This window comes from Leptomonas pyrrhocoris, assembly GCF_001293395.1.
Source record: "Leptomonas pyrrhocoris isolate H10 chromosome Unknown, whole genome shotgun sequence".
NCBI classification, from domain to species: domain Eukaryota; phylum Euglenozoa; class Kinetoplastea; order Trypanosomatida; family Trypanosomatidae; genus Leptomonas; species Leptomonas pyrrhocoris.
The window spans coordinates 594,269-608,034 of record NW_015438361.1 but is presented as its reverse complement, the minus strand read 5'-3'; the positions used below and the strand labels follow the sequence as shown (position 1 = coordinate 608,034).

Here is a 13,766-nt window from a genome sequence, read left to right as displayed (position 1 = left end):
GACTTCTTCTGTTTTGCTTCTCTTCGGTTCTCCTTCTAAACTAACTTTGCTTATTTTTTCTGCTTTGTTGTATGTGCGACGCTACGAGAGCAACGCAGAAGAAAAGTCTCCGTGCCTCAATTCCTTTTTTCTGTAGGTGCGCGACGAGGTCACACGGAATAAAAAGTGTGTGTTCGGGGTCCTTCTTGTCAAAGATCTTTCCGGTTTTTTTATTTCCCGCTTCTAGGAAATGAAAATGCAAAAAATCGGATACATGGATACTGCGTCCCACGTGTGTTTTGGTTGAATACAGTTTTTTTTTCCCTTGATGTGTGTTTTTTGTTCTTGTTAACATATCTGTCCCTTTTCCACCGTTATAATAACTATTAAAAGAAACTCTTGCTTCCCTATTCGCCTTTTTCATCATTGTATTCGTTAACCATGCATGTCTGGCAGATGTACACAGCAGCACGGTATGTTACGGACTCTTGTGGTCCTTTTTCTACTTCCTCTGTTTGTTTGTTTCTGTTTTCGTTTTTTTTTTACTCCATCTTCACTCATACCAGCTTTTTTCTACTAGTCATTTTGTTGTAGTGTGCTTCTCCTGATGTGGGCGGGTGGGTGTGTCCGTCTCCGTCTCTGGAGGACTTTGGCCACTGTCGCAGCTTTTATGCATTTGTACGAAAGGCAATGAAGGTAGCAGAAGCAGCGAGGAAATCACACACGTTCGTGGCTGCTTAGCGTAGGCTCCACGAAAAGAACTCAGCGAGAAAACGGCCCAATCCACGCTCATGCTGAACTTTTCATTCTTCTTCCACCTTTTCCTTCTTCCTCTTCTACTTGTTTTGCTGCTTGTGGACCTCCTCCTCGCATTCGCCTCCCTTCTCATTTCCATGGTCTTTTCGTGTCTGTGTTCTCGGTGGAACGCCGGCGAACTAAATTCTTTTTCTGTTTTACTTCGTTGCGCTCAATTAGGAGGCATTGAAGTGGGCTCAGACCATCGCCACATTCGATGATGTTTAGAGCACACCCTCCCGCTGCGGGACCACGACCCCGCTCCGCCGCCTCCGCAACCCCTGCGCGCCAGCACAAAGGTGGTGAAGGTCGGTCAAAGCGGTGTCGTAGTCCGTGCAACGATGAACTGCGATACAAAGAGCTTCAAAGGCACAAACAAAACCTGCAGCAGCGCGTGCGGCAACAAGTGGAGGTGCTGGCCGGCCTGGAGGAAAGCATCTTAGATTTTTACTACACGCACACCATTCGTTATGAGCCGCTGCTGCAACAACACGCATCCTCACCGTCAACGTCCGCCTTGTCAGACGACGTCATCAAACTCTTCCCGGAGCTGAGCGGCCCATTAGTCGGCGGCGACGACTCCGCCGCTGGTCGAGCGCCCTCTGCTGTTCCTTCCAAAACTCGCTACTACTACGACAGTGCACTGATGCGGCTGTACCGTGAGGCGGCCATACAGGAACGCGATCTTGCTCAGCTGTACGCGGGAGAGGAAGCGAAGGTCACCGCCACGGAGCGGCAGATTCAGAACGACATCATCGATGGCGCTCTTGCTTCTCAACTCAGCACAGAACGCGATGCGCGTGAGGCGTTGAGCAAATTGCAAGCTGCGCTGGCCACACTTCAGTCGAAGTGCAGCGAACGTGAGGCGTCCATCGGAGACGTGGAGGCGACCATCGAAGCCACGGAGAAGGCAGTGGAGGCGTGCACGAAGCGCAAGGCGCTACTGGAGGCGAAGAAGCAGGAGCAGATGGACAATGCGGAAAAGATCAAGGAGGAGGTCGCGGTGTTTCGCCGTTCCGTCGAGGCCGCCGCGCGTGAGTTAGAAAAGCGCACTCGCAACAACCAGAGCCTGGAGGAAGAGATTGCCCGGCGGAAGGCTTTGCTGCGTCGCAGGCGGAAAGAGTGAAGCGTAGCTTGTTTCCCTCTTTCTCCCTGATGCCCTGTTATGCCCTCCTGAGCGGCGTATCGGTCCTGCTTGGTTGTCTTTTGATATGATGGGGCGCTTCAGATTTGTTTGTACTGCGCTTTTATTTCTCTGTGCTGCTGAACGCCAATTACACTGCGGGTTTTTTTTTCTTCTGTATTTATTCGTCATCTCCTTGTCATCTTGCTGATCTCTAGATATTCTCCTACGAAGCCATCTTCTTACGAGACATAAAGGTACCAAAAAGCAAAAGTTGTCGACAGGAGCGAGTGTTAACGTGGGTGGCCTCCCCTTTGTGTAGGTCTTTGGCATGCCTTTCTTTTCTTGTGAGTGCTCGTTGTCCTGAGAAGGCGTACAACAGAAGACAACACAACAAAAAAAAGCCCCAGTCCAAAACGTACGCTTCACGAAGGGTATTGATCGTCTGTTCTCTTCTCCTTTGCAGCTTATCGGGGGGGGGGGGGGAAGTCAGCGGTTTCTTTGAAGTCGGTCATGTTGTCAGGTTCTCGCGCTCATCACCTTTTTCTTTTTTATCCGCCTCGCTCCTTCTCTTCCTGTACGACGCTGTTGGGTAACGCGTTAAAACGCCTGTTTAAGTCAAGCAGTCTTGTTTATTTGGTCGTTGTGGTTGGTGGTATATATACATTCGCCAAAAGAAGGGCAACTGGTTTGAATATTTGTCCAGTTCGTTAGCCCGAGTTGTAACTTTAAGAAACAGGAAAGTCCTTCTTCGGCTGTAGAAAGGCTTGCCGTGCGCCACAGTTGCAGATCGCAACGTTAACGGGGGACAAAGGTTCGCGGAACTCCTGTCGTTATAATCGTAAGAGAGGAAGTACTGGATTAAGAGCGCACAAGGATCTTTGTGGTGTACGCTGTTGGTTTGTCATCATAGAAGACGCTTTCTTCTGCGGGAAAGCTACTGGCCTCAGAAGGAAAAGAGCCTGTTCGTTCGACGTTGTTGCACATTACACAGTTTTCTAAAACGAAGTAAAACTTCTTTTCTTCTCTTTTCTTTTTGCATCATGTTTGGCTCGGCGGCTTCCTCATCGCCGCCCGCGGCGAGTGCGGTCAACGGCACGGCCTCTGCACCGGCTCCGACAGGTTTTTCTCTCAGCGCCTCCTCCGCGGCACAGTCTGCTGCACCACCAGCAACCGCCGCCGCCGCCGCAGCAGCAGCAGCAGCAGCCGCGACTGTTGCCGTGGACCCGCCCGCGCCGCTGAGCTATTCTAAACTCTTCGATAAGGCGTGCCGCGACGGCACTGTGAGCGACGCCTTCGCACAGGAAATTAAAAGACGATTTAGCGCTCCGATGGAAGTCAGGATGGCACCTGGGAATGGTGCCGGTGTCCCGGCATCCGGTGTCACGCAGGCTCTGGCGACCGCACAGCAAGTGGGGGCTCAGTGGAAGAGTGCGCTGGCTCCACAGGCTTCGCGGACTGGCGCGCTTCCGATGGGCTCTGCGGCTGCACCAGGCATCTCTACTCTCGCACGCAACACGGAGGCACAGCAGCAGCAGCAGCAGCGTCAGCTCCGGGTGGAAAATGCGCAGAACCTGCTGCAGATCCTGCTGATGTGCGACAGCGGCTACAACAACAGTGAGGCGCCACCCGCCGACAACGCGGCGTCGTCGCAGTGGATGGAAACCGGCGAGGAGGCGGTGAAAGGGCTACACGCCGCGGTTGGCGCCGTTGCCGCGTCCGCCGCGAGCAACCTCATCGCCTTTGTGAAAGCCTCAGTTGTGGCGCACACGCAGGCGCTGGACGGAGAGGCCGCCACCGCGACGGGTCTCTTTGGGGAGAGCCGGCGAAAACGCTCCAACGAGGACCCTACGCTGCTCGCAGCGCAATGCCTTTACCTCTTGTCGCGCCACTTTCAGCTGACGGCGAGTGTGGTGAAGGAGGCGCTGGACTTGGTGGACGCTCTTTACTTTCTACTGAAGAACTCCCTGCGCAGTCGACTTGTTGCCCTCACCACCGTCAGCGAGAACAGCGACACCTGCGCCCTGAACACGCTGACGTGGCTGTGCGTCTTCTCCGTCGTGAACGCGGCCGCCGTGTGGAAAAAACTGCGCGGCGCCTCCGGCGAGCTGCGCCTGAACGAATTGATTCACTCGAACGTCGCATCGTCGATTGAGGCGGCCGTGAGCAGCCTGCGCAAGCGGCTCCGCGAGTCGGTGCAGACCTCCGTCTCCGGCGCCAACGCTGGAGGCCTTCACGGCGCGGGCTTGTCGGCGCGTGCGTCAGCCTCCCCCCTTATGCCCCCCGCGGTGTACACCTGGCAGGTAATCATGGACAGTTACCTGAGCATCTTGACTCTCGCGGAGGGATGCATGCTGCGGGCAAAGGGAAGCGAGCAAGGGTATGACAAGGCCCTGGACGCTTTTCTCGGCGAACGGGCCGCGACGGCTCTGTCCTCGACGTCCTCACCGTCGTCTGCAGGGTCCGCGGCCGCTCCCGGCAACGTGGCGGTGCACCGTGGCAAGGTGACTAAGCGAATGGTGGAACTCGCACCGGTGCCCCGCACCCTCTCCATCCCTGTCGGTCTGTTGTACATCGCTCCCTATGAGATGATGTCGTACCTTTTTGACGAGATGCTGCCGCTGCTGCGCCACCTGTCGGAGCTGGAGGTGGCGACGCACCGCCGCTACATCGAGCAGCTGGAGGACCTGCCCCGCATCTCCTCCGCCATTCGTGGAGGAAGCAACAGCGGCAACAATAACATCAACAGTAACGGCTTTCTGCAGCGCACAGGTGACGGCGAGGAGGGCTGGCTGCGGCGCATGACCCGCGTGGGATTGTACGGGGAAGTCGTGGGAGAGCCGTTCACCTCAGAAATGGCGCACCTGCTCGAGGCCCTCGCCATTTGCCTGCAGCATCTCCCACCGGAGGTGTTGAATCCCGATCTCGACTGCGACTGTGCCGCGACCTTCTTCATCTTCAAGAACTTTGTGAAGCACATGCGGCAGGTGTTCGCGACGCAGCGCAGCGGCGAAGGCAGCAGTGGCGCCACCCTCGCCTCCGCCTCTTCCTGGGCCGTGTGGGAAAACTACACGTTGAAGCTCATGACGAAGTTCTTGGAGGTGCTCGCGATGATTGGTCGCAATCCGCAGTACACGCAGCGTGTGGTGGTGCTGTTGACGGATGCACAAACGGAGTGCAGCGAGCTGCAGTGGCACAGCCTCGTAGGCCAGGCGCTGGAGTGTGCCGGTTTCAACAGCGGCGTGCTGAGTGTTCCCGGAATGAGCGGTGGCGGTAGCGGGATGCCACTGTCGACGATGGCCGCCACCGCCGCCGCGCAGACCGCTTCCCCTTCCTCTCCTTCGTCTTCTTCTCCCGCTGCCCTTCAAAACGGTCTAGGAACGGAAGTGGAGGACGCGTATGCAACCTCGTCCGCACTTACGATGAGCAACGGGGTGCCACGCTCCTTCCATCGCCAGTTCACGCGTCAGTACACCCGCAAGTGTCAGCGGCAGTTCATCTCCAGCTTCTTTTTGCTTCTTCGTCAGCTCTTCGCCCACCCAGCGCTGCGTCCCATCGTCGGCGCCTACATCAACCTGGAGCTGGCTCTCACCTTTCTCTTCGCCCCGCAGCAGAGTCAAGTTATGTTGGGCAGCACTCTTTCGCTCATCTCCGCCCTCATCACCAGCGCATCTGACGCGCAGCTGGTGTGGACCTTCCTCGAGCAGCGCCACCTGCTGCAGCAGCCGTCGATGCGAGCGCAGCGTGGCAGCGGTCCTGTCGACGGCACCGCAGCCCTGTACGACCGCTTCACCGCGACTACCAGGGCTAGCGGCGCCGCTGCCTCCCGTGAGCCGACGACACACGAGGAGACGCTTTCTCTGGTTGGCCACTGCCAGTACGAGTGTACGCAGGGCACGTACGACATCACCATCGGCTTCTTGAACCTCATCACGGCGCTCTTCCAGAACGATCAGCCTTCCATGGCCGCCCTCGGCGCCTACACCACCGTGATCAACTTCGTCTCACACGAAATCCTGCGTGGTGTCTTGAAGCGCGTTTTCACATTCCAGCTTGAGCGCTACACTGTGTTCGCCCTCGCGGCGGCAGCGCTGCGGCAGGCCTTGCTCGTCCGCTTCCACGGCGAAAACGGGCGGACCGCCATGCTTCCATTCGCCAGCGTCATGGCCATCAACAAGGCACCCGCCGATGTCGTGGGTGAGGTGGTGAAGCTGATCCTGGAGGCGAGTGACGCGCCGTACGAGCTGCTCAGCCATCACCGTGCCGCGGTGCGACAGGCGCTGCGCCTCCTCATTACCGCCATTCAGGCCGTGCAAGAGCAGAAGATCGAGCTCCTGCTCTTTGACACCCGCACCACGCTCAACACGGACCTCCTCGTGCGAGTATTGGGTCTGTGCTCTCTGCAGGACACGCTCCTGACCAAGACGACGCTGCAGCTGCTGCTGCTTTTCCCGTTCGAGACAGCCAACCAAGCCGCACACTACTGGTCGGGACTCACTGCCAAGTACGCGCCGGTGCTCGAGTCGTTTACGCAACTGCTGCATCCACTCTGCACGGTGCCGGTCGTCGTGCAGGCGCCCCCGGAGCTCGCGCAGCTCGACTTCGATCCCGGGGAGCTCGTGCCGGGATGGTCCTCTGCGCTTCTCATCGACACCAAGTCCCTCTTGTTGGACCTGCTCATGCGGCACGCGGATGTCACGGAGCCTTCCCTGACGGCGTGGATGTGCGGGTTTTATCACGAAGAGTACACCGCACGAGATCGCCGCGTGCACGAGAGCGCCGCCGCGAACGCCACGGCCGCTGCCGATGCGCAAGAGAGCGACGCCGGAGAGTCGAGCTGGTGGGGCTCCACCCTGCTCGCGTCGGTGGTGGAGGGCGCGTGCAGCGGCGAGGTCGAGCGTGCGCACCCTGCCCTCGCCGTCAAGTGCGTGAAGGTGCTCTATCTGCTGCGTGCCAACCGCCTGTACGGCGCGCTTGTCGTACGCCCGTTTCTCGAGTCCGTCTGCCAGACGCTCTTTCTGCGCCTGCAGCACTTCCGCGCGAGCCGGTGCAGCCCCGTCGCGCTCAGCAAGTACGCCTACGTGCTGAAACTGCTCGCCCTGGAGGCGTGCTACACCTACCGCACCTCCCCGGAGGACCTGCGACTGGCACAGAGCACGTCCATCCCGTCCATCTCCATCGAGGTGCTCCTGTCCCTCCTGCACGCCTTTGGGGAGCAGGCGAATTCGACCAACGCACACGAACCCGCTGCGGGCACAGGCGTCGCCACGCGAAGCAGCAGGTTTGCCGCCGGCAGCTTCATAGAAGGCGGGGATCACTCCAACACGAATGAAGAACGTGGGGACGGCGATGACAACGCAGAGGATACGCACAATGCGGGCCGACGCTCCACCGGCGCCGTGACCGTCGTCTCGCGTGACGCGGCGGTGGATATCACAAGCTGGCTGCCGCAGGCGCTGCAGGTTCTGCCCACCTTCCCCGAGAAACTCCCACCCATCAGCGGCGGCCGCAGCCATCTTGTGCCGTGCGCTGCGGACGGTGTGGTGCAGTACAACGTGGCCAGTCTCTACGAAGCGTTGCAGCTGGAACAGGTGCGCGCCAACAAGCCACCGCTGACCATGGCAGAGCTGCGCGAGAAGCTGCAACCCTTTATTGTGGCAAACGACTGCTTCTTCTCGTACGCCTCTGGAGTCAGCTTTGTGGAGGGGTGGTGTCAACTCGTGAACGTTTCTTGCACCGTCGTGCAGGGCTTGTCGATGTCCCGTCTGCGTGCTTTTGCCTTATGCATTCTGCATGGGCTGGACGCCACGACGGCCATGACCGCCGCGGCGCAAGAGCAGATCTGCTCCCGGCTGTGCCACTGCCTGTCCACCGTCATGGCGCACCTCCGAAAAGCGACGCTGATGGCGGCTGAACGCCCGTTGTTGACGGCGTCACTCGCGGCAACGGGGGCCCCGTGGGGGAACCTGCAGCAGCGCGGTTCGTCGGACGGCTCGACGGGGACTGTTAGACAGCGCCAGTCAAACGAAGGTGAGTCGGCGGCGCAGCTGGTGTCTGCCACCGCGCACGTGAGCGGGCTCGGAATGCGGCGTCCACGCGACGACGGCGCGGCCGGGCGCCCTATCCGCAGCAGGAGCAGCAACAACCCATTCGTGACGCAGGCGGGCGAGGCGGGCAACTTCTACAGCGCCACGCGCCGCTCTCAACTGGCCCAGACATTGCTGCAGCGTCGTCAGGCCGAGCGAGTGATGGCGGTGGACGCGGTGGCAGCGAACGCCGCCGTCCTGCAGCCGCTGATCCGCGCCCTCGTGCAGTGGGGCGCCCGCATCCCCACCATTCGCGCCGATCTGTATATGAGTCTTCTCTGCCTTGCCGAGACGCCAGGGATCAATCTCGATGACGTGGTGCTTTGGCGTTCGCAGAAGACGCTGCTCAATGTGATTTGTGCGGATATTTGCAGCGGCTGCGCGGCCAACCCCGCTGCCGCCGCGGCTGTTGCCGCGGTGAGCGCCCCCGCTGGTGGTGGGCTGGGCGTGCTGCAGAGCATCGAAAACGGGGGCAGCGCTGCAAGAGTCAACGCCAGCGCAGCCACCGGGACCCTCTCAACAAAGCTGCAGCACGCCGTGGCGCTTCTCGTGGCGCTTCTGCAGTCCTCCGCCGCCATCCGCGACGACTTCTGCACTCCAAGCGCCGGCAGCGGAGACGGGATGAGCACGTGGGCCCTGCGCTGCTCCACGGCGCTGCTCCAGAGCGTTGACAACGCCGTCTGCAGCTTCTTCGCGAACAACGGCGTCCCCATCGGCTCTCTGTTGTGGCATATACGCAGCACATTTGACCTGCTCTCCGTCATCTCGCTGGGTCACGTCTCTCAGGTGTTGCACAGTGACCTGCTGCGGGTGTGCTTTTCGATGCAGGCCTGGAAGTACAGCACGCAGGTGGTGTTGGGCTATTCGCAGTCCTCCATTTCGCATGCGCAGATCGTCAACAAGCCGCTGGTGGAGCAGAACAAGGAAGTGCTGCGTCGGCTGCTGCTGGGCGCCACGCGCTGGGTGAATCTCCTGCTCTCCTTCCTCGGCGACGCCACGCCGCTGCTATACGAGGTGCAAAAGTTTATCCGCGAAAACCGCTCGCTCGTAGATTACGTTTTCATCTCGCCCGCCGCGGTGAGCAGCACGCTGCCCGGGTCTGCGCGGCTGAGCGGGTCGCACCTGACGCTGTGTGCCGAGCTGTCGGAGTGTCTGCGTGCGCTGTCGAGCTCCGTCTTGGCGGTGGACTGCCGCTCGCTAGTGGAGAGCATGGCACTGCCGGATCTGCTGAACATGCTGAGCAGCGAGGAGGTCTGGCGTCGCGGTCCCACAGACGTATACGACTTCACCGACATGGATGGCGAGAACGGCGTGGCAGCCGGGGTCTCTTCTTACAGCGGCAGTGGGGGACTCGCGGCAACGACAGCAGCAGCAGGAACAGACGCGCGGTACGACGCCGCTGCCGTCGAGAACGATCGGAGCAGCAGCGCTGGTGTGGCGCTCGTGAAGCGTGTCGGCAGCGCCGCGGCTGCCCTGTCGATGATGGAGCGTGGCCGCGACGTGGTGGCGTTGACGGTGCGTAACTTGTCGCACTTGTTGCTGAACTCGGAATACGGCCTTCGCGGAAAGGAGGTGGAACTTATGGGCATCGACACCAGCAGTACTGCGACCCTGATGCTGCGCTTTTCCGCCAGCAAGCGCAACCTTTGCATTCAAATTATCCGTCACGTCGCCCACTCGCTGGCCGAGATCGCAAGCGCGAACGGGCACGAGTTCCGACTGGAGTGCTACCTCTACGCCCTCCACGCGCTGCTCTGCCTTCTGCACTCTTTTGTGCTCCCGCTGGCACAGGGCGCCCCACCACATCAAACACAAGAGGACTTCATGCGGTATCTGAAGCAGCTCCCACTGCAGGAAATCGTAGACGTGCTACAGCAGTCGCACGATGCGGTGTACCAGCTGAAACGGTTCAACACCGACTACCGCGGTGGGATGCGCGTGCACCGACTCGGCGCGCGCCGTCCGGGGGCCGCGGGAGTCGACGCGGACGACGCGGCGAGCAGCGACGACGCGCCGGCGCGTTCGTTGAGCAACGGGATGCGGCCCTCCAGCTCGGACGGCGAAGGCCCGCACTCCCTTCCCGCGCCGCCCCTCTCGACGCCCAAGTCGACGCCTGCGGCACCTAACGCGGATGCCTTCAGTGTGCCGTCCACCCCGGGGCTGCTCCCGGCCGCAGAAGCACGCCGGAGTGGGCTGGGCTCGCCAAGTTGGCAAGCGCGTGCACCGCACTCGCCTGGTGCGCCAGCGAACGCGTCACCCCCAGGCGACGGAATTCACCACCGACAGGGTGCGCCGTCTGCTGGCGCCGCGGGTGTGCCGCCGTCCACCGCTACAACGGCGGCGGCAGGCCACAGTCGCGACCCCAATTCCACGGTGGTGCACAGTCTCTCCGGCAACCAACGACGCGGCTTGCACGCCTTTGGCGCAGCTGGTTCATCTGGTGCGGAGGGAGCTGATGGCTGGAGTGCAGAGACGAACTCGGTGCTGCCCGTCATGGAGGATGGCGAGAAGGTCCGCCCGGACAGCACGCTGTGGGAGCTGCTACCGCCGCAGACCGCCGGTGGCGACGAGTGGACGCGCATCTACGATTCCTTCCAGAACAACGGCGCACTTGCAAGCGACCTGGACCTGGCGGGCAGTCGCGAACCTTCACAGCAATGGGCGAACGTGTTAAACCTCGAGAATGAAGTTCGCCAGATTAAAGTGGCGATCGCGAACGCGTTGCGCGCGACGAAGGGAGCAATTGGAGCCGTGCGCAAGATGCAGTAGCCGTGGCGAACCACTTTTTGTTGCTGTTGGTGTTTTTGTAATGATGTTGTTTATCGCATAGAATGCGTCGAAGTACGTAGCTCGCCGCACAGTGCAACGGTATCGTTGATGTCGGCTCGTAAAGGTGTTCTTCTTCTAGAGCCGTGTGACGGAAGCATCCATTTTGTTTACTTCTTGAGGTTTGTTAATTCAAACTCCTTTTTTTGGTTTTGATGTTTCGTGTCGGCCTCTTTTGTCCTCCACCGGTGGTGGTATTAAGCAAGATAGCTCTGTTGTTTTTCTTTGCGTAAGTCACTCAGAGATGCGCTAACTTTACTTATTGTAATCGGCAAACGGCACACCACAGAGAAATTGCTTCGTGGGCAAACCCGCGCATTTGGGATGAGGGGAAACTCTGCGGAGGTGATCAGAGAATCGGAATTGTTTTGTGCGGGTGTGTGCTGCAGAGCACCGAAGCGAAACACTTTTGCAAGACTGGTGATCCACTGCGAGAAGTTAGCGTTTGATGCTGCTGCTTTCCGCAGCTGCAAGTACAGGTTTCTCAACAAGGTGGAAGCCGCGATGATCGACGCCTTACAGCAAGCACCGCGTTGACTTCAAACCCCTTTTGGTGCATATGCAGTTTTACTTTCATCTACAAACGAAGCTCTCTCTCTTATTTTCCTCCTCTTCCTCTTCTCCATCTCTCCATATTATTGCTGTTATCAAGAAAAGAAAATACAGCGCATTCAAGGTGTCACACTTCCAGCCGTGCAAAGGAATAAAACACTCGCTGCGGTCTGCGCATTTCGCATCGAGCACGTCCTTCTTTTTTCTCGGAGTTTCTTCTTTGGTTTTTCTCATTTTTCGTTTCAGTCTTCTTTAGTCAACACCGCTGTCCTTTTTCTGTTGTCGCTGGCGCTGTTCGTGTTTGTTACTTCACCATGACGGCCGCCTCACAGGAGATGGCGGATTTACTCCGTGAAGTGCAGAAACTGCAGAAGGAGCTGCAGCCGGTGCGCTCCGCCGTCGCCGCGCTGCAGAAGCGCGAGTCCGAGACGCCCAACCCGGCCGCGGCGGGGGCGTCGCTGCACAAAGTGGCGGCGCGACTTGCCGCAGTGAAGCACAAATACGAGCCCTTTCTGGCGCGCTTGCAGCAACTTGTCGCGGACGAAGTGCCAGCCTTCTTGCAGCAAACGCCGCTGTTGGCCATGGGCGAGGAGGCTTTCGAGGCCAAGGCGGCCACCGACGCAGGCCAAGACACCGGAGCAGGTCTCACCCCTGCAGCCGCGCGCAGCTCTACTCGCAGTGCAGTCGGTGAAGCAAACCCGTCAACGCTGCCCGCGCAAGAGGATGCTGCCCGTCTTCTTCGCGAGGTCTGCCCGCCTTCTATACCCCACCTCCTCCAGCCAGAAAACCTGCGGTTCACGCAACAGCAGCTGCGCCTCCGCGCGGAGATGGTCGAGTACCTCATCGCCACCGACCGCCTCGCCATCGCTGACCACGTGGCCCGGTCCTACGGGCTGCCGGTGCAGTGGTTTCCGCGACTTGTTGCGCTGCGCCGCGAGCGAACGTACGGTGATGCCGCTGTAGCCCACGCAGCGTCCACCTCTGCTGCTGCCGCCCCAGCGACGAACGGGGTGCACAGCCCAACGGCTGGGCTGCACGCCGGCGCGCCTACGCCGATGGCCTCGCCGCTGGTGATGCCCCCGCCCCGCCCACGCGATCTCAGCGGTGGTGGCGTGGCGCCAAAGTCGCCGATTCAGCTGCCTCCTTCCTCGGCCCCCGCGCGTCCAGGCAGCGCAAGCGCAACGCCGACCCGCCAAGCCGGCTCGCCTGCTGGCCAGACCGTCCCTGGTGCTTCCGAATCCTTCACCGCCCTGCCGCCATCTGCGCGTCCTCCACAGCAACGAGACGGGCAGAGCCCTTCTGTCCCCCCAACTCACCGCAGAGGAAGTAGTGCAGCTGTGGAGGAAAACGGTGCTTCCGCCGCTGCTGCTGCTGCTGCTGCTGCTGGTACGTCGTCGCCTTCGGCTGCTACCGCCGCAATGCCTGACTTGGTGGCGCGGGTGATCAGCGCAGCGATGTTCCTAAAAGACGACTACATGGATCGCATGGTGCTGGAGCGAACACTGGAACAGAGCGTCGGGCTCGTGTCTGCTCCGCAGTCGCCAACTACGAACTCTGACGCAGAGAGCGCCCATCGCACGCTCTTGGAGCAGTACAAGACGTGTGTGCTCAGCCGGATCGCGCACATCCCTCGGCAGCACCTGCATACGCAGTCAGGTGACCCGGTTTTCGACAGCGTCATGATGAACGTCATTGAGGATCTTCTCGTGTACGGACTGCAGCGGTGGGCTGAGGACGACACCGGAGTGCCGGACGCTTCCGCCGAGGTCCAACGTGGAGTGGAAGTGGCAGAGGCGCTCGCAGCTGAAACAAAGAAGCGCAAAGCTGAGCTGCTGCGGACCTTGACGACCGACACCTTCTTGACGGCTGAAGAAATGCTGCTAGCGGACAAAGTATGGAGCGAGGACGTTTTATTTCTTAAGCGGCCGACGAGGTTTTACTGCGTGGAAACCGGTCTCAGCACGGACGAGTCAGCCGGACCTGAGGGCACCGCACCGCGAGCTCGTGCCACCGGTGAGGTGATCTCACAACTCGTTGCCGAGGCGGAGGGCGCGCTGGATGCAACGACAGGAATCTTTATTACCTAGCACGTCATCAAAGTCTATCTTCGTAAGGACGCGCTTTTTCGCTGAGAACGACTACTTTATTATGTTTCTACGCTTGCTTTCTGCTGTATTTGTTTTTTGTGACTACTGTTGATGTTTCATCAACTGTGGCTCTTCTTTTTCGTTTTGTTTCTCTACTGTGAATACCACCACGGATGGCACTTCCGTGATACATCGGTTGCGTCTTCTTTCTGTCCTCCGCCTGATTGTGCTCTGCATCTTCTTTATTTATTTATCCATGTATTTGTTTTTGAAAGAAAGGGTGGTACACAATATTGTACTAGTAGATACGGTCGTTCA

At 59.5% G+C, this 13,766-nt stretch overlaps 3 protein-coding genes across 5 annotated transcripts; all 3 read left to right on the top strand.

Annotated features, from left to right (window-relative positions):
* Window positions 1-953: 953 nt before the first annotated feature.
* ABB37_03327 (hypothetical protein) lies at window positions 954-1,900 on the top strand (the record flags this gene model as incomplete). Its single annotated transcript, XM_015800639.1, has 1 exon — window positions 954-1,900. The coding sequence occupies exon 1, from the start codon at window positions 992-994 to the stop codon at window positions 1,898-1,900; it is 909 nt and encodes a 302-aa protein (XP_015660646.1). The 5' UTR covers window positions 954-991.
* Window positions 1,901-2,514: 614 nt separating this feature from the next.
* Window positions 2,515-10,752, top strand: ABB37_03326 (hypothetical protein; the record flags this gene model as incomplete). Of its 3 annotated transcripts, none has more annotated exons than XM_015800638.1 (1): window positions 2,515-10,752. In XM_015800638.1, the coding sequence occupies exon 1, from the start codon at window positions 2,941-2,943 to the stop codon at window positions 10,750-10,752; it is 7,812 nt and encodes a 2,603-aa protein (XP_015660645.1). In that variant the 5' UTR covers window positions 2,515-2,940. The 3 variants fall into 3 exon arrangements, with proteins under 3 accessions (XP_015660645.1, XP_015660644.1, XP_015660643.1); XM_015800637.1 differs by having other exon boundaries at window positions 2,520-10,752; XM_015800636.1 differs by having other exon boundaries at window positions 2,523-10,752.
* A 708-nt stretch (window positions 10,753-11,460) lies between these two features.
* On the top strand, window positions 11,461-13,448 carry ABB37_03325 (hypothetical protein; the record flags this gene model as incomplete). Its single annotated transcript, XM_015800635.1, has 1 exon — window positions 11,461-13,448. Exon 1 carries the CDS (start codon window positions 11,676-11,678, stop codon window positions 13,446-13,448), a length of 1,773 nt encoding a protein of 590 aa, XP_015660642.1. The 5' UTR covers window positions 11,461-11,675.
* Between the last annotated feature and the right edge of the window lie 318 nt (window positions 13,449-13,766).